The sequence below is a fragment of the Stenella coeruleoalba genome (assembly GCF_951394435.1).
Source record: "Stenella coeruleoalba genome assembly, chromosome: 6".
Lineage (NCBI taxonomy): Eukaryota > Metazoa > Chordata > Mammalia > Artiodactyla > Delphinidae > Stenella > Stenella coeruleoalba.
In genome coordinates this window covers 127093246-127111238 of record NC_137151.1, presented here as the reverse complement: position 1 = coordinate 127111238, position 17993 = coordinate 127093246, and the positions used below count along the sequence as shown (strand labels likewise).

At 65.5% G+C, this 17993-nt stretch overlaps 1 protein-coding gene and 1 long non-coding RNA gene across 4 annotated transcripts; one reads left to right on the top strand and one right to left on the bottom strand.

Annotated features, from left to right (window-relative positions):
• Window positions 1-1068: 1068 nt before the first annotated feature.
• Window positions 1069-5478, top strand: LOC307187880. The gene is made up of 3 exons (XR_013828713.1): window positions 1069-1675; window positions 2401-2503; window positions 4399-5478. It is a non-coding gene; the product is annotated as an uncharacterized lncRNA (long non-coding RNA).
• A 1241-nt stretch (window positions 5479-6719) lies between these two features.
• On the bottom strand, window positions 6720-16896 carry RNPEPL1 (arginyl aminopeptidase like 1). 3 transcript variants are annotated; one of them, XM_079924236.1, is made up of 11 exons: window positions 16237-16896; window positions 12710-12850; window positions 12032-12183; window positions 11392-11508; window positions 10977-11212; window positions 10637-10750; window positions 10142-10254; window positions 9637-9748; window positions 8471-8701; window positions 8256-8398; window positions 6720-7693 (listed from the first exon to the last, which is right to left on the bottom strand). In XM_079924236.1, the coding sequence occupies exons 1-11, from the start codon at window positions 16762-16764 to the stop codon at window positions 7406-7408; spliced, it is 2175 nt and encodes a 724-aa protein (XP_079780362.1). In that variant the 5' UTR covers window positions 16765-16896; the 3' UTR covers window positions 6720-7405. The 3 variants fall into 3 exon arrangements, with proteins under 3 accessions (XP_079780362.1, XP_079780363.1, XP_079780364.1); XM_079924237.1 differs by having other exon boundaries at window positions 9637-9745; XM_079924238.1 differs by lacking the exon at window positions 16237-16896 and adding an exon at window positions 13775-14245.
• Between the last annotated feature and the right edge of the window lie 1097 nt (window positions 16897-17993).

The following is a 17993-nucleotide window of genomic DNA, read 5'->3' as shown; positions in this document are numbered from 1 at the left end:
AGGGGAGCTGTGGGCCGTCAGGGACCGTGTGGTGTCCGCCACTGTTGTGGTTGTGTGCTGGGGTCCTGGGGAATGTTACGGCCCCGGGAGGGCCTACCCAGGTCTGGGAGGCTGTCGCAGGGCAGGCTGGGATCAGACGCGCTAGATCCTGAGCCGGGCAGGCGATGAGGCTGGAGCATCCTCCGGGTCCCCAGATGGCCGGGCATCTGGTGCTGGTGGGCTGCACAGTGACCCGCTGGAGTTGCGGTTGTAGCTCATGGCCGCTCAGTGCTGCGGGTTGGTGAGGGCAGTGACTTAAGGATCTGCTCAAGGATTCACCTTTGCTGCAGGAGCCTGCCCTTCCCCGTCCCCATTCCTAGGAAGGAAGGCAGGCAGCCAGCCAGAGGCTTATTCTCTGACTGCCTCTCCAAGCCTGCTTCACTGTGGCTGGAGCCTTCACAGAGGGCCGCACAGGGGAGGAGATGGGGTGGGGTGGGGCACAATCCTTCTAGGACAGCTCTCTGATACCTACTAGAGCTTCTCAGATTTTGTATCCCCAGGCCGCTTTTGCCCAGCCTCCCAGATAGGAAGGGTGTTCAGATCGAAGCCCTTCTGCCATCTGATCCATGCTGATGAGAAACGGAGCCTGGTCCAGGAGCCCCTGCCCCGGCCTTCTTGCTCCAGAGCCCCCGGTTGCTGTGACAGCTGCGGCTTCTCCCTCTGAGAGGCCCAGCAAGGCCTGCATGAGGAGCAGCTGTTGGTGGTGGCATGATACGGGGGGGTTTGGAGGCCTAGGGTCCTCATCTCTGCTGAGGTTCTAGAGAAGGGAGTAACCGCATCATCTGACATCTCTCTCTGGGATGCTCACTTCATGACCCTTGCCCCCGTGGTGCTGACTCTCCCAGAAGATGTTTATGGCAGGCTGGAGGCTGCACCGTAGCTGGATGGAGTCAGGAATGGCCTGGGCCCTGCTTCATGTGGGTGTCCTGAAGGACTAAGAGAAACTTCCCTGACCTGGGGTGTTGGGCGACTGGTCTGCTCCAGGTAACACGCTGGGGTGGTGAGCAGCGGGCTGGGGCCAGTCCAGGATCTGGACTCTAACTGGGGGCCTCTGCCGTGCCACTTACCCAGGCTTGCAAGCTCTGGAGAGCAGGCAGTGTCCTGTGGGCATGTCGTGTCCAGAGCTGGGCCCACGCCCAGAGAAGGGGCCAGCAGACAGTTGGTGCTGGGTAGGCAGCAGCCCAGGCCTGCAGTGTTGGTTTGTGACCAACACCGAGACGGCATGAAGGCATCTCTCTTGTCGGCCTGCGGGCACAGCTCCTCCTGGGCCACACTTACCCCCACAAGCCCTGTGGTGCCTTTCCCCACCTCTGGGTGCAGAGATGACCCCTTGGCCAATTAGCAGTAGTCCCCTCTCCCTCCTGGCCCACCCCCCAGCCCTGTGGCTTGTGGGTATCAGGAGGCGACGGAGGCAGCCTGGGGTGGGAAAATGAGGAGGTGTTCTGGGGGCCGCTGGTGCACAACCCATTTCCACAACCGCAGGTCCCGGGATGGGCAGTTATTTAAAGTCTGACCTCAGGGCCCTCGCTGTAAGGCGGGAACACCAGCTCCATGTCATAGCGCTGTTTGACGGTTACAAGTGAGACATCGGGAGGCCCCGTGGAGCTGCAAGAAGGATTGGCCTCGGGCCCCTCAGGTGAGGAAGCTCTTGAGACACGTTCTCAGCTACATTGATGCGTCTGAACTGCAAGGCAGTTTCAGGCCCACAGAACGGTGAAGGCCACGTGCCCGACCCCAGGCAGCCCGAGACTGACTCGTGTCCCGGGCCTGCGGGCGGTGGGGCAGCTGTCCCTCTGAGCAAGCCCTTCTCTCCGGGACTCTCCTCCTCAGGGGACGGGACAGGTGGGAGGTCCCCTACCTTAGCAAGGCCCTGGGCGCGCAGGACCAGCCTCCACCACGCACATCCCAGAGCTGACTCTGGCCTCTGAGCACCGAGAGACGGTGGGAGCACGGGTGTCCGCCCCCCGGGGGCGGGGGCACGCAGAGCAGTAGTCCAGGGCCCCCGAGCCAGGAGCACCCTGAGGTCACCTGAGCAAGAATCACTGGAAACCTGGCCCTGCTGGGCGGCTGTCCCAGCTGCTCTCTGGGCCCATCTCCAGCTGCAACCCCCGCAGTGCAGGGACCCTGGGGTGGGCTGAGGATTACGTGAGAAACAAGGCTGGGCCTGGGCCGAGGGGCGTCAGCGAGGGCCACGAATGTGGACTGTTTCCCTGTGGGACGGTCTTCGCTGGGGCGGAGCGGGAGTGCGTCCTGGAAGCGTGGGTCTCTCCCCTGCCCCTGTCTGGAGGTTCCAGCTGAAGGAATCTCCCCAGGCAGGGCTGGAACAAAGCCATCTGTGTCTTTCCTGCAACCTGCAATCAGTTCAACAGAAGTGAGGAAGGTCCCGCCCCTAAGGGCTTGAAGGGTCAAATGCACTTGACAACGCTGAGACGTGGAGTTTGTACGATCCTCACGCATCTCAGAGGTAGGTGTCACCGTCCCATTTTACAACAAAGAACCTTAACTTCAAAGGGAGGAGGGGGCAGCCCAGGACCCCACAGCTATACGTGGGACGGAGCCAGCGTTCCGAAACCAGGCAGGCCTAGGTCGCTTTGCTTGCTGACAGAGGAATGGATTCTTTTGCGGTGATGTTTTAGATTGTTTGGGTTTTTTTTTTTTTACCTCATTGTTAAAAATAATACACGCTCCTGATAGGACTTTCCCCCTTAACTACTGCTCCAAAGTGGTCACGTGTTCTTAAGTTTTATTTTGAACACAATACAGGTAATTTCTTCTTGACTTCACTGCTCTGAGGTGACCGGATTTCCAAGTGGGATATTTTCTGCACTGCGGGCGTCGCGTCCTCTATTCCTCTCTGCTTGCTCGTGCGTTTTTGAACAAGGAAGGATTATCTGGGCCTGGGTGGGTGGGCGGTAGCGCTCTCCACCCTGCCCTGTGCTGAGAGCCCCTGCCGGATGCTGGGCTATAGCCCTGTGGGAGCCTCGGCACAGCCCGTGTTCAGGGCGCACCCTGCCCTGTGCCCATTAGAGCCCCTGCCGGATGCTGGGCTAGCCCTGTGGGAGCCTCGGCACAGCCCGTGTTCAGGGCGCACCCTGCGCTTGGCCTTCACCCTCCCAGCATCTGGTGATTATTTAGAGAGAAAGTGAAGAAAAAAACAAAACAAAACAAAACAAAACCCGTAACAGCTGCCGTCAGAATCCTCTTGATGAAAGGACAGCCTGTGTTAGGGGATGTGGGTTAGGGAGGCTGCCTGGGGGAGGCGGCCTTAGGTGGCCCAGCCTGGCCGGGGAGGTCTGATGGTGGGTAGAGGGGGGCAATGGCTAAGGAGAGGAGGCTGGAGTCCCGGATGTGTTGAGAGCGAGGATGCCTTGATCAGTCTGAGCTTCTTCGTGCGGCCCAGTCTTTCCACGACCCCGGGTCTTGGGCGAATCCTACCGCTTCACGCTTCTTCTGTTCTTTCCCTTCGTCAGGCCTTTGCTGACGCGAGGAGGGCTCTTTGATGCTCCAGTCCGTGAGTCCAGTCTTCACTGTGACCATTCTTCTCGGGTTGCATTTTTTTTATTTAAAAAGTTGTCCCTTTAAGAAACTTCCAAGGTCTCTGGCTGGTTCTTTTTCTTGACTCCTGGTCATCTCACAGGTGCCTATTCCCGTCTTAGGGTTTATTTCAAACCCCCCCCACCCCGCCATCGTGTGGCTGAGACGTTAGTTGTGTCTGGTTACTTTGTCAGCCCTGCTTCCCTGGGGGTCCGCTTGGGCTGGGGAGCGTTGGCCGCTGTGCACGTGGTCGGTGCTCTCCTGGGTGGGTGCTTGACTCGCCTCATGTTTACATCTGAAGCTCTGCCCAAGGCACCTGGCCTGAGAGAGGGGGGCTCACCCCCAGTAAGTCCCAGTAAGAGTGGGGGAGGGGAGAGAAGCGCCCCCAGGGCAAGTCTGGACCACACAGGACACGGCTTGAGGGACTCGAGACGCCCGTACCTGGACTCCAGAGAGGCTCCGGGCAGCGCGGGGCTCTATTCACAAACCCTCACGGGTCAGCTCTCCACACACCATCTCTCCTCGCTGCCCCGCCTTCCTTGGCCCCAGCAGATCCGATGCTCACGGCCACTCCCATCCCCATCCTGGACATCACCCTCCTCGGCCCAATTCTCCTGCCTGACTGCTCCCCTCTCTGTCCCGAAAGTTCTGTCTCCCAGCACTGCCCTCAGCCCCTATGGTGGTCAGTACCGCCACTGGCCGAAACCCCCCACCTCCATGCACGTGGCAGGAGCGGACAGACGTGGCGCATGGCCCCAGCGCGTCTGACTGCTGGTGTGAGCCCCTTCACAGCCCCATCTCTGACGAGGTGCTTTCGTCCATCAGCATGGGTCCTTGAGGAACGAGAGACAGGAAGCCCACACCCCCGCCTGGCCTGAAGCGGACACAAGGCACGAGTGAGAGATAAAACTTCGTTATTTAAAACACTGGTATTTTAGGGACTTCCCTGGCGGTGCAGTGGTTAAGAATCCACCTGCCAACACAGGGGACATGGGTTCAAGCCCTGGTCTGGGAAGATCCCACATGCCACGGAGCAAGTAAGCCCGTGCGCCACAACTACTGAGCCTGCGCTCTAGAGCCCACAAGCCACAGCTACTGAAGCCTGCGCACCTAGAGCCCGTGCTCCGCAACAAGAGATGCCACCGCAATGAGAAGCCCGTGCACCGCAACGAAGAGTAAGCCCCGCTCGTTGCAACTAGAGAAAGCCTGCGCGCAGCAACGAAGACCCAACACAGCCAAAAATAAATTAAAAAAATAAATAAAATAAAATAAAACGTTGGTATTTTAGAGCTGTTTGTTGCCAGAGCACAGACATCGGCCCCAGAATAGGTGTGAGGCTGTATCAGGACATACGATGCAGGCCGGGGGCTGGCATGGGCCCATCCCTGAAGCCGTGGTATGCAGCCACAAAACATTTGGTAAAACTCAACCGTGACGACCCATGAGGCAAACGATGTCCAAAATAACTCACAGGTCTGGTGGAAGAGGTTGGGAAACCCTGGCAGCCTGTGTTGGTCACAGGCTGCGTTTGGCAAGATACCACGAGGGAGAGATAGCCTGAAAAAACATGCCGGGTTTGCAAGCTGGGAGGAAAAGGAATCGAGAAAGGCAGGAACGCAGGGACTCATGGGGTTGAGGGCCACCTGCTCATCCCAGAGGGCAGATCAGTCAGGACCATGTGGCAGGACGGCACCGAGCTGTGGGTGTCGCTCCGGTGAGACTGTAGGGCTTGCTTCTGAGCCTCGCAAAGCCGGGCGAGGCCGGGGGGCGGGAGCGAAGCAGGCGCCTCGGGCGTGGCTGCACGCCCACAGAGGCCACGGCAGGACCTTGGGGGACCACAGCGCTGTTGAGAGTTGCACTGCCGAAGAAACCAGGAGGCTGGGACTAAAAAGTTTGTGACTAGAGACTTGAAAACGGCCTTGGTGGAGCAGAGGCCGAGGAAGCAGTTCAGCCCCCAAAGAGGGCTTGGCCAATGCCACGATCAGGCGTGACCAGTTAGACAGGAGAAGGGCGGACCCTTCCCAGGGCAGAGCCAAAGGCCACGGAGAACCCAGGACTGGGCAGCCTGGCCCAGGATGGGGCCCCTGGCAGGCCTCTAACACTGCTGTGGGGCGGGGGCTGCTGGCCCCCCGTGGTTCTCCCTCCGCAGGGGTGTTGTTGCTGCCGCCCTGTCCCTGTTCCCCGCGGGCGGGTGACTGGCCTTCCAGCTCACGAGTGGCTGGGCCGAGTGGAGCCCCACCGGGCCCTGGTGCTGGGACAGCCCCCTGAGACCCTGGACCGTAACTGGATGGGGCCCAAGTCACCTCCTGGCTGGGGCAAGGGGGTGAGGTGGAGGGATTGCATCTTGAGTGCAGGAAGGAGAATCCGTGGGACATCTGGTGACCTGGGGGCCAGATGTGGCAGGGCCAGGGCTGCTGGCCCACCATTTGCGGTCCTCCCTCGCCCTGGCCCCTTGGGTGGGGGGGGCGGGCTCTGTGACTGGGTCCGGCCAGTTGGTCAGGTGACGTGTCACTGCAGGGTCAGAGCGCGTAATGCTGGTGGGAGACCCACACCAGAGGCGTGCCACCCCGTGAGCCCAACCCCGCGGGCAACCAGGAGGACCAGGGCCCGATCGCTGCCCTTTGTCGCAGTGGCTGCATCAATCCCAGCGTCCACAGCTTAGCCATCCTTCGTGGCAACGCCCCAAGTGGAGTCCCCGACCTCACTCCGTCTTCCGAGCCCCACCAGTACCTGCAGCCTCAACTGCACCTGTGCTTGCAGACACCCTTCCTTCTCCATCCCCCAAAGTCACACTCACCTCTTCCTTTACTCCAGTTTGGGATGGGGGACCACTGCTGAGAAAGGCCCGCAGCAAGGGTGGTGACAAGTGGCCTCCTTGCTTTGGTGTTTGGGGGTCCGGGGTGGGGGGGAGGGGCTGGGAGGGTGGAAGGTGCCGCTGGCGCTCAGACCCCCAGGGCTGCTGGGCAGGATCGGGGGCTTCCGAGGGCAGAGCCGGGATGGTCAGGAGGGGCTGGGGGGCAGAGAAGAGCCTCAGCACTACCGAGCCCCTCCGGCCTCTGGCCTGCGTGTCTGGCGGTGACCAGCTCAGGACCCCGCCCCCCGGCAGCTGGGCAGGCGTGAAGGAGCTGGACGAACAGGCCGGGAGGTAGTTTGCAGAGTGGAGGTTTAATGGGACAGTCACGGCAACCCTGCACAGTGGTCCCCCGGGGGGCCCGGCTCTAGGCACCGGGCTCCCCAGGCCTCTTCCGGCAGGGTGGGCCTAGAAGGAGCACCAGCGCCGCCTGCCCCTCCCTGTGTGTTATTGCTGCACTGGCCCCAGGCAGCCTCAAGACAGACTGTCCTGTCCCACTCCCCCTGGGGCCTGGGATCCCGTGTTCCCTGAGGAGCTAAGGCTTTCCGGGGGGCCCCTCCCCAGGGACATCCACCCTTTACTCGGTGTCCCTTGCCCCCCACGCGGAGGGCATGTCTGCGTCCTCTGCCGGAGGCCAACCGAGGCTGCCATCCCCGGGGGTGGGGTGCGGGGTCCGCGGGCAGGAAGCACGCTGGGGGGACAGCATGGCCCGGGCCCCCGGCAGATGTAAGGCACGGTGTGGCGGTCGCCATCGACCCAGGGGCAGCGCCTGGCAGTCAGTGTTGAGACAGGAGGGTGTGGCGTGTGCTGGCCGCTCCAGGCCTGCAGTGCAAGAGGGCTGCGGGGACCAGGTCCCCGGGCCTTCGCCGGCCCCGGGGGTGCCCCCAGAGAGCCTGCAAGAGGGGTGCGCGGGCCAGGCTGGGGCACGGTCACGGTGGGCCGAGGCCCGGAAGGCACAATCGTGGTGTCGAGCAGTCAGGGCTAGGCAGACACGTTGACATCCCTGAGAGAGATGGCGCTGCCGGGGGCCTCGTCCCCGAGCAGCAGGGCTGGTGCGTCTGTGTCCGCCTCCGAGTCCGCTCCGGCCCCGCCTTGCTCCACGCTGGGCTCTGTGCCGGGGCCCAGGCCCTGGGACAGGATCTGCTGGATGGTCCGGCGCAAGTTGGGGTGCAGCCGGCCCTGCGTCTGGTAGAAGACCTCCAGGGCGAAGGACTTGAGGGCGCCGGTGCAGAGGTCCTCGTACAGCGGGATGGTGTACATGCGGGACATCTGCGGGCGGCCGCTTGTCACACTGGCCGCTCCCCGGCCCCTCCCGCCCGCGGGCCCCAGGGCTGCACTCACACTGCCGCAGCGGGGGCCCCACTGTCCTTGCCTCCACCACTGCAGGCCTCTGTAGAGGCCCCGTCTCCAGGGAGCTCGGGCTAGGGGGGCACTGCCGGGGGACAGGTCTGGGGAGTGGGGAGGCCGGGCCCCGGCAGGCCTGGGGTCCTAGGGCCTCTGAGGAGCTCAGATGCGCCGGCTGTCCATGCCCAGGGCCCAGTGGGCCCAGACCCCCACCCCGGACTCTGCTCCCAGCCTGGCCCTCGGGCACTGCCGCCCCAAGTCCCGGTGGGGTCTGTGCTCTTCCCCCCACTGCCAGCCCCAACGCCACATCTTCCCCACCCCATTCTCTGGGATGTCCAGTCTGAGTGGGTGGGGATGGGGGGGAGGGGAGGGGTGGGGGGGAGGGGTGGGGGAAGGGTGGGGGGAGGGTGGGGGAGGGGTGGGGGGAGGGTGGGGGAGGGTGGGGGGAGGGGGGAGGGGTGGGGCGGGCCCGCGCTGGTGGCTGCACCTGGCTCTCGAGGAAGCGCCGGACCCTGTGGAGGTCGGGGTAGTAGTCGTTTCGGACGACGATCTGCAGCCAGCGGATGCGGATCTCGGCGTTCATCGAGTCCAGCAGGGAGGAGTAGCACTTGGACAGGCTCATCACCACCTCTGCCAGCCACGGGAAGGTCAGGCCAGCCGGCCCCTCCCCTCCCCCCCCACCCCGGTGGCTGCAGGACTCACCCTGGGGCAGTGGGGACCCATCCAGGAGCCGGTCCAGGAAGAGCGCTGTCTGGAAGGTCCTCCACTTGGAGATGTCGATGGTGCTGGCGGACGCGGCCGCCTGGTCCAGGGGCTCCGCGGTCCACAGCTGGAAGAGGGCCTCCACGGGCCGGGTCAGGCTGGATCCCTGAGACAGGTCTGGCTCGGCCAGCGGGGGGCCTGTGGCATTCAGCCAGCGCTCAAACTCCAGCCCTGCAGGGAAGACACCACCCTGGGGTCCCGAGCAGGCCTGCCCGGGAGACACCAGACCCCGAGGGTGTGCCTGGGTGTGACTGTTCCGGGCCTGGGAGCCCCGAGGGCGGGGGCCGTCTGGGGACGGCCGGGGTCACCTCTAGCCCCTGCCCCTCCAAACCACTGGGGTGGCTTCGGCGAAGGGGCACACAGAGGCTCGAGCTGGTGATTGAGGGACCCCCGGCCCCTCCACGCCTCTCCTGGGTAGGAGACAACGAGGCACTGTAAACCCTTGGAAGGGAGGTGGCGGGATAGGCTCTGCCCCACAAGGGGGTAGGGGACACCACCCTGGGAAAAGGACGTTCCTGCTTTAAAACCCAGGAGCTGGGCAGCCGTGGGGGCAGGTTCTGCCCATCGCCCGCTCTCAAAAGCCCTTGGAGCACCTACCAAACCTTCCCAAACACAGGGTCCCCCTGCCCACGCCTCCCAGCCACACCTCACTGCCCTATAGCAAGCCCTGGCTTCTCCCAGACGTCAGACCCTCCAGTCTCTTCTTTGGCCCCCAAGCCCTTGGACCAGGGACAGCCCCACGAGCCTCACAAGCAGGCCAGCTGCCTTCAGCTAGCTCTCAGGCAAACCTCTCTCCGTGTCGCAGATCCTGCCCCAGGCCCTTTGCACAGTTTCCGGGGACCTTTTTCTGGGACTGCTTAATCAGGTCTGCCTGGCCTAAGTACCGCCTCCACGCTGGGAAGCACACCCTCCTCTCTGCTCCTACGGTGTCCAGCCCGAGGCCCACACTGTCCAGCGAGCGTGGCTGCAGGAAGGATGGATGAACCCGAGGGAATTTCTTCCAGGCAGAGGGGTCATCCTGTGCGGTGGAGCCCACACACCCGCCGCCTCCCTGGCAGGCCGAGGGGCTAGCCAGTTGCGGACCCGCGGCAGGCGGTGGGCCTCACCTGCCCGGCAGTCCACGCTCTGCTCCTTCAGCTCCGGGAAGAAGGTCAGGAAGGAGTCCAGCAGATCCTGGGCTACCACGCTGGTGAACTTGTACTTCTCCACGTAGGCCTGCTGGGGAAGGGGCAGGGCTCGGCAGGCCTGGGGGCTGGGCACACCATCCCCATCCCACCACCCGCGCCACAGCTGGGGCCTGCACAGCCGGAAAGGGCCACCGCCCCGAGGCATCTGTACAGAGCGGTGTGCAGGGCCCAGGGCGGTGCGGAGGCACCCACTGCTGCCACATGGGCCCTGCCAAGTGGTCAAAACCGGGAGGGAGGGAGGGAGGGAGGGAGGGACGGAGAGGAGGAAGCACCCCAGGCACTGCCCGGAGAGAAGGCCACGTCCCAGCTCCGCCCACAGGCCCCCGCCACTCCATCCTCACCACCAGGAGAGAAGGGCAGCCCTGGGAGTCGGGGCAGAGAAGCGGGGGCGTTCGGGGCCTGTCTCGGGGAGGCGGCTGCTCACTCGGAGAAAGCGGTCAAAGCGCTGGGGGTCCCCGCAGAGCTGGGACAGGTAGTACACGAAGCAGTAGCCCTTCTCGTAAGTGAACAGGTTCATCAGGTGGCTCGGGTTCACCCCTGCAAGGGGAGCACCCGCGGCTGTGGGCGGTGCCCTGACCCTCCCATGTCCCGAGGGACGGGGGCAGGATGGCGGTCAGGTGCTGTGTGGAACGGGAAGCGCTGAGGGCCGCCGTCCCTCACATCTAGATGTCTTAAGAGTGTGGAGACGGGGCCCGCCTGACCCGGGGGGCCTCGGTGGAGACCTCGGGCCACACACCACGGTGACGGGTGCTCAGAGCCCGTGAGAGGCAGTGGCAGGCTGAGGGGCCCCTGACCTGGCCCCTGCGGGGATGCCACGGTGGGGACAGGGACGCCCGGCCAGAGTTAGCCTGGGCTGGGCAAGGAGGCCCTGCAGGATGACGTGTCCAGGGCCCGGGGCAGGGCCGGTGGGAGTGGGTACCTGGCTCCAGCTTGACCTGCAGTTTGCTAACTGGGCTGTCCTCGCCGAGGAGCTTCATCTGTCTGTGCAGGGCGTCCAGGCGGAAGGCTGTCTCCAGACAGGTGAAGGCAGCACCTGGACGGGGCAGGTGCGAAGCTGCTGCCCTTGCGGCTCCCTGCCCTGAGCCTTGTGGAGGTGGCCCCTGGCCACCCGGCTGGACACATGCACGGCAGGGGGACCGCACCCCGGGGGCCAGGCTGGGCTCCCAGCCCCTCACACAGTGCCCGGATGGCCCCGGTAGCCCAGCCTGCACAAGGCCCCGGCGGTGACCCCGCCGCCCCCGCCCCAGCCCGGGTGGTACCGTAGGTCTCGGTGGTGATGCGGCGCTGCGCGTAGGTGGCCAGGCCCTCGCTCAGCCACATCTCCTCCCATGTGGCGTTGGTGACGGCATTGCCGAACCAGCTGTGGGCCACCTCGTGGATGACGTCGATGATCAGGAACTCATCACTCTCCAGGATGGAGGAGATGATGAAGGTGAGGCAGGGGTTCTCCATGGCCACAATGGGGAAGGAGGGGGGCAGGAAGACGATGTCATACCTGCCCATGGTCGGGGGTGACCGTGAGAGGGCCGGGGCCCAGGCAGTGAGCATCACTTCCTTCCCAGGAGGTCAGACAAGGGCCCCCACCATGGGCTCCCGTTGCTTCCCGGTAGGGTGGGGACTTGCCCTCTGAGCCCTCCTACAGTCAGCCAGGCTCCCAGGGGCCCCAGGACGTACCTGCCCCACAGGTAGGGCCCATAGAGGCGCTCGGCCGCGCTCAGCCACTGCTCCACCGCGCCGGACAGCTTGCTGGTGGCCGTGGGCAGGAGGCATGGCTCAGCCCACACGCGGCTCCTGTCACAGGGGCGAGGGTGGGTGGGGGCTGGCCAGTCCCCATCCCTCTCACCCCACTAGGCCTTCCCTCTGCTTCTGGGCTCGAACACCACCTGCACCTAGTCTGGCCTGGTCCACCGCCCAGCTGCTGCCCGCCGCCCTGCCTCACTCACTGCCACCACGCAGGCCCTTCCCGCAGCGGGGGCCGGGCCACACGCGAGGGGCCGCTGGCTCCTCCTGTCTCTGAGTCGAGGGAGCCGCACAGGTGTGAGGCCACGTCCAGCGGCGGCCCGGCCCGGCAGGAGGACCAGCTTGCGCAGGGCGCTGGGGAGGCCGGAAGGCCAGCCTCCGGGTCTGGGGGTGCACGGGAGAGAGCGAGCTCCTCTCTCACTGACAGGGGCGGCCCCGGGGAGTGGCGACATGGCACGTGGGGTCCTCCGGCGGGTGGCTGCAGACGCGGGCCGCACACCCAGCCCACAGTAGGATCTCCCCGAGGCCTGGACTCCGGGCAGCAGCAGCTGCAGGAAGCAAGAGGCGGCCCTACCTGGGCCCGATGTCTGCCGGCTGGAGGTCCCCGGCCACGAGGGCCACGAGGTAGGCGGGCACGGGGTGCTCCATGTGGAAGCGGTAGACGCCCTCCTCCTCCACGTAGGTGCTCTGTGTGGCACTCATCAGCACCTGCACCCCCGACGGGGCCTGTGTTCGAGGAGGCCCCACCCATCAGGGCACCCCGTGTCCTCGATGGGGAGCCCCACGCCCCGTCAGGGCGCCCCGTGTCCCCACTGGGAACTCCATAGCCCGGTCAGAAGCCCCACATCCATGGTAGGGAACGCCACGTCCCCGACGGGAAGCCCTGCCACCTGGATCAGGTAGCCACGTCACTGTCGGGGACCCTCTCAGCCCCATCAGGGGTCCCCCCACACTATTCGGGGAAGCCCATGCTCCTGGTCTGCACACCTCTTGCCCCAGTCGGGAGTCGGGTGGGCGTAGGGGTGCTGTCACGCTCAGGCCAGGAGCCCTGGGACCCAGCGACTCCGTCTGTGCCCTCCCCTCGTCAGGGTCCTATTGGCTCATCCTGGGTCCAGGACCCCGACCCTATCAGGCTGCCCCCTCCTGCACAGTAAGGAGGGTGGGCTCCTCCTAGAGCAGTGGTCCCGGTGGCAGCCGGGGCCAGGCTCAGGCAGGTAAGAGTGCGGAGCGGGGCCTGCTGGTGGGCGCTGACCTTGACGACGGCCGAGTAGGTGCACTTGACGGCGGGCGTGTCGAAGCACGGGAAGAAGGAACGGTTGCAGACGGAGTGGCCCTGGGTGAAGACGAAGGGCTTGGCACTGCCGTAGGTCAGCTCTGGGTCCAGCCACCAGATCTGCAGCGGGCGGTGGGCAGGGTATCAGCCGACGGCCCCTGGGCTCTGGCCCTTGACGCCCTCCCCATCACGTGGGCTGAGGCCTCCTGGAGACCAGGGCTGCTGGCTGACGGCCCTCACTGTACCAGTGAGGCGGGGGCACCTGAGGCACACAGGGAATGGGGGGAGCCTGGGGGCCCTGCCCCACAGAGAGCAGCACGTGGGGACGCCAGAACACCCCTCCCTGCCAGCCCAGCCTTGATTCCTGAAAGCTAGGCAGAGTTTCTGGAGAGGGCAAGGCCTTGGGAAGTGGGCCCCAACCCCCCTGTCCTGCTCAGGCTTCCAGGCCCAGGGCTGCTGGGGCAGGGGCTGGAGAGGGAGGGCATGAGGAAGGGCCCAGGAGGGGACGGCCCGACTGGGCTCGTCCAGGGCCAACAGCAGCTCCTGGGCACCATCGCTTGCCCGCCCTGGGCAGGCAGGGCGGCTGACACAGAGTGTGGCCTGTGCTTCGCCACCAGGGCCAGGCCTCTCTCCAGGTGGGAGGCCAGGCACTCAGGGAGTCCCCCAGCCTGTGCCCCTCACACCAGCTGCCAGAGAGAAACTGAGATGGTCAGAGCACCTGAGTCCAATTCTCACAGGCAGGCGCGAACCCGGTCTCAGCAGGGAAGGGGAGCCGGGAATGTGGACATGTGGGGAGAGCAGTGCTTCCTGGTGACCCCCACGTGCGCCTGAGCCCAGGGCCACCCCTGGAAATGGGGCAGCCTCACAGGGAGGGATCCCCCACGGGGAGAAGGGCTCCCGGCCAGGGCCCGGGGGCAGGGAGCTCAGGCTGGGCTCTCAGAGAGGACGCGCGGGACAGGAGCAGCCCGGGGGGAGGGCTGCTGGGGCCACGGCCGGAGCACTGTGGACAGACCCCGCAGCGGCCACCAGCGCCCAGCCACCCACCTCCCGGGCGGGGCGGCACTGGTGGGTGCCTCGCTCATCTGCAGGATGGACGGGGACCTCCGCACAGGACCTGACACCACACACGGTGTCCTCGGGAAGGGCAGCCATCGGGGGTGGGCGTGGGCTCAGGGCAGGAGTGGGAAGGATGCCCTTCAGGGCTTCTGCGCAAGGAAACGGCCCCTGCCTGGAAGATGCCTCCACCGCACAGTGCCGGTGGCCCGGGGAGGCCACGGGGGGCCGAGGATGGGGGTGCTCTTCGGTGCCGTGCCGCCTACCTGCTTCCACGCCTGCCGGACACTGTCGCCCTCTCAGCCAACCTCCCCCCAGATGCCAAGGCCAGGCCCCACCCCCACTAGGGAGCCCTCCCTCGCACCCTCGTGCCCACCACTGCCCCCAGCCTCCCTAGGGCCATTTCAAGACACCCCCTCTCAACTCCGGCCAAACATTCCAGGGTCTCCAGGAAGGTCAGCACGGAGCCTGGGGGAGCTCCCCCAACCCAACCGCAGTCATTCTGTGGGGCCCCAAATCTGTTCTCACGCCCCCTCTGCCGGGACGACACGATCATTGAAGCCAACTGGACTGTTCCGTGTCCCCACTTCAGTGACCGAGCGCACGCAGGTTCTCCCAGGGCCATTATGGAAGGATCCTAGCCCCCTGCAAGTGACAGGTCTGAGCAAACCACAGCTGATGGTATCCACAGTTGCTTGCCACTGGGAGTTGTCCATGCTGAGACCACAGAGGTGGAGGACCCCAGACCCAGTGGGGCTCCCTACCCCACAAACCCCAGACCCCAGACCCAGGAGGGGGCTGCCTCTCCTGCAGACCCCAGATCTTAGCAGATGCCCGGGCTCAGCAGGGCTGCCTATCCAGTTCCTGCAGACCCAGCCAGACCCCTGTCAACGTTCACGGACGTCTTCAAAACTTCCTTTGGGCCGCTATGTCTCTGTCCTCTCACGGTGAGGAGTGTGCAGTGGGATCTTCCTTTTCTGCTGACCCCTAGGGCTGCCCCAGATGTTTAAAAGGCCTGTCTGGGGAGCCTGTTCAAAAATGCAGACTCCTGGGCCCTGCCACAGAGCTTCCTGGGGCTGGGACCCAGGAATCTGCATTTAATGAGACTCCCCCCGCAGTGCTTCTGCAGGTAGCCCTTGGCTCATGCTGGAGACAGGCCCCCGTGGTCAGGCTGCTGGGGATACGGTCAGGCCAGCAAGGGTGGCCTGTTATGGGCCCTAGTCCCACCACTCTGCCAGTCTTGGGTGGACCAGACACATGAGCTCCAAGTTCACAGATCAAGGTCCGGGAGGATCATACCCCTTTGTTCTCGCGGCTGTGGTGGGAGGCATACGTGCCGCTGTCTGAGATCCAGGCTACCCCAGCAGGTGCCAACCCAGCAGGCCAGGGGCCAGGCCAGCACACCCACGGAAGCGCACAAAGGAGGTGAGGTGGCAGCTGAGGGCTCCTGGGAATCATACAGGAAGCCCATAGGTGTGTGTCTGCTCTAGTCTCTTCCTGTCCAGATGTCACCTTGATGGCTCCTGACCTGGTGCCTCTGCGCCACCTGTGCATCACCGTATCCATTTACATGCCGTGGGCGCTGACACATGGAAACTTCCGGGGCCTCCCAGAGCTACGTGTATGCTGTGTGTGTGTGTTTGGAGGGAGAGCAGTGTCACAAGTGTGCTGTCCATGCGGAGACCCAGGAACCCCCATGCTTCCAGAACGGAAGGCCCTGCTCCATCCTGAAAGCCCTCCTATGGCGGAGGGGTGCTGCAGCACCAGCACCCAGCCTGGGCCACGCAGCCTTCCTGCTGAGCCCCTGGGGCGGCAGATGCTCCACGTCCAAAGCCCTGCGGAGCCTACGTGTGTCTGTGCTGGGGACACAGGGCAACCCTGCCGCCGCACCCGCCAGTCCCCACGGGGCCTGAAGCATTAGAGCCAACCCGGGCCTCTCCGCCTCCCACTCCGGCAGGTCCGTCCCTCTTGCCACTTCCAGGGAACAGTCCTCTGAAGGCCAGGTCACACGGAGGCCCTTCCACATCTGACACTGCCTGGCCTGCTTCTCAGTGCCAGGCTCCCTCAGATGTATGGCTTGGCGTGTGCTCACCAGAAGCTGTCCCTGTCCCCAGGCAGGGACAGCCCCTGCACACCTGAAAGGAGAGGCTTCCCGTGGTGGCGTGCTGTCCCCTGTCCCCACGGTCCAGGGCCAGCACCCAGGCTCTCGCTCGGTCCAAGGTTCCTAAGGGCTCCCCGGGCACCAGCGGGGAAGCACTGCAGGCACCTGGCCAGGACTCCGGAGCCAGGTGGGGAAGTGCCAGGCCGGCCCCATCTCTCCGCAGGTGCCTCAGGCGCAGAGCCCACATTAACGCCCCCCTAGCCTGGCGGCAGCGCGGGGACACACCGCCTGGAAACGACCCGGCGACCAGCCCACCGCCCCAGCGCCCACCCGGCGGGGGGGGGGGACTCACGGCGGGGGCGTCGGTCGAGGTGTAGCGCAGGATGACCTGGAAGGGCTGGTGCGCCTGCAGTTCAGGCGGCAGCGTGACGGTGAGCGAGGAGCCGTAGTCCGTGAAAGGGTCCACTCTGAAGGCCAGCGGGCAGCATGCGGGCTCCGCGCCGGGCGCCTCGGGGAAGGCGGGCAGCGGGGGCGGCGGCGCGGGACTCGGCCCGGGTGCAGCGAAGGCGAAGGCGCAGGGTGGCTCGCCGGCGGCGGCGGGAGCGCGGCGGAAGGCGGCCGAATGCAGGCGCAGGGCCGGGTGCGCGTCGAGCACGAGCGCGCGGGGCGCGGGGCGCCGCGCGCACAGCTCGAGCACCAGGCAGCCGGCCAGCTCGCGCGCCTCGGGCCGCAGCTCCAGGCCCAGCTGCAGGTGGCGGAGGCGGAAGAGCTGCGCGCTGGAGGCCGAGGCCACGTCCAGGGCGGGCGGCGGCTCGGGCGGCGGACGCGCGGGCGCGGCCTCGGCGCCGGGCGCTTTGCGGCAGCAGCACTGCGCCGCCATGGCCGCCGCTCTAGGTGAAATCCATGGGCGGCGGCCACGCCGGGCCGCGGGGAGCGGGTGAGGGGCGGCGGCGGCGGCGGCGGCAGCGGCGGCGACGGCGGCAGCGGCGGCGACGGCGGCGGCGGCGGCGGGGCGAGGGCACAACAGGAAGTCGCGCCGGGAGCCGCCCGGCCCGGCCCCGCGCCGTGCGCCGCCCCGCTCGGGCTCCGCTCGGCCGCCGCCGGGGGCGCTGTGCGCGGGGAGACCGGGGAGCCGGGGGCGCAGTGAGCGGGGGCGCTGTGAACCGGGAGACCGAGTAGCCGAGAGAGGGGCTAGGACCGCGAGCCCGGGGCGCTGTGCGGGGCGGGGGGACAGCGGAGCCGGGGGCGCTGTGTTGGGGCCGGGGGCGCTGTGCCAGGGCTGAGGCCGAGAGCCGGGTGCGGTGCATGGGGCTGCGGCTGCCGTGTGCAGGTGGCCGGGGCACTGTGCTGGGGGGTGGGGAAAGCGGGAGCCGGGGGTGAGGGGCGGGACGCTGTGTGCTCGGGGTCCGGGGCGCGCCGGGCGGAGGAGTGGCCCTGCGGTCTCCCCACCCCTTTGCGCTTCCTACCCGGCTCGCGTCTGGGAGACCCCGGGAGTCAGGATGCCCGATCCCTCAGCGATGCTGCGGGCCAGGTTCCTGGGGCAGCGACTGCTGGGACACCTGGGTCAGGGAAGCTGGGAAGCGTGGCGTCTGGAACTCAGTGTTATTCGTCCATTCGGGAACCTCTGGTCCCGGGGAATGATGGAATGATGGAATGACTTCCATACACCCGACCCACTCCCCTGTGAGACCAGTGGTCTGTGTTACGTGCCATATGGTACATGGCGGTGCTCAAGAACCTTAAGGCTGTGCTGTCAGATTATTGTAGCTATTTAGATTTAAATTAAAATAGAAGTTCAGTGTCTCAGTTGCACTAGCCGCATTTCAAGGTCTCCGTGTGTGTTTGGAGGATAGTGTCTGGCTAGTGGTAGCCATCCTCGACAGAGCAGATATCCCATCATTGTAGAAAGTTGTGCTGGACAGTGCTGCCTTAAGGCCTGTTGGGGCCCTGGAGGAAGATTGTATAGGTGAGTGCTGGGCAGTAACAGGACCTGGCCTGCCTGTCCCCATTCCACCTCTCCCAGGCCTGTCCAGAGACTTAGGCCCAGAGGGGATGCCTGCAGACCAGCGAGGGTGCTCAAAGAGCTAGCATCAGGGGGATCTCGAAGCC

Excerpts from the sequence above, each read along its gene's own strand:
- RNPEPL1 (XM_079924236.1), bottom strand. The coding sequence starts at position 16,764 with ATGGCGGCGCAGTGCTGCTGCCGCAAAGCGCCCGGCGCCGAGGCCGCG. Across the intron at positions 11,509-12,031 it reads CCGGCAGACATCGGGCCCAG|GAGCCGCGTGTGGGCTGAGC; the intron begins GTAGGGCCGCCT and ends CCCCTGTGACAG. Across the intron at positions 8,702-9,636 it reads GAGCGTGGACTGCCGGGCAG|GGCTGGAGTTTGAGCGCTGG; the intron begins GTGAGGCCCACC and ends TCTTCCCTGCAG.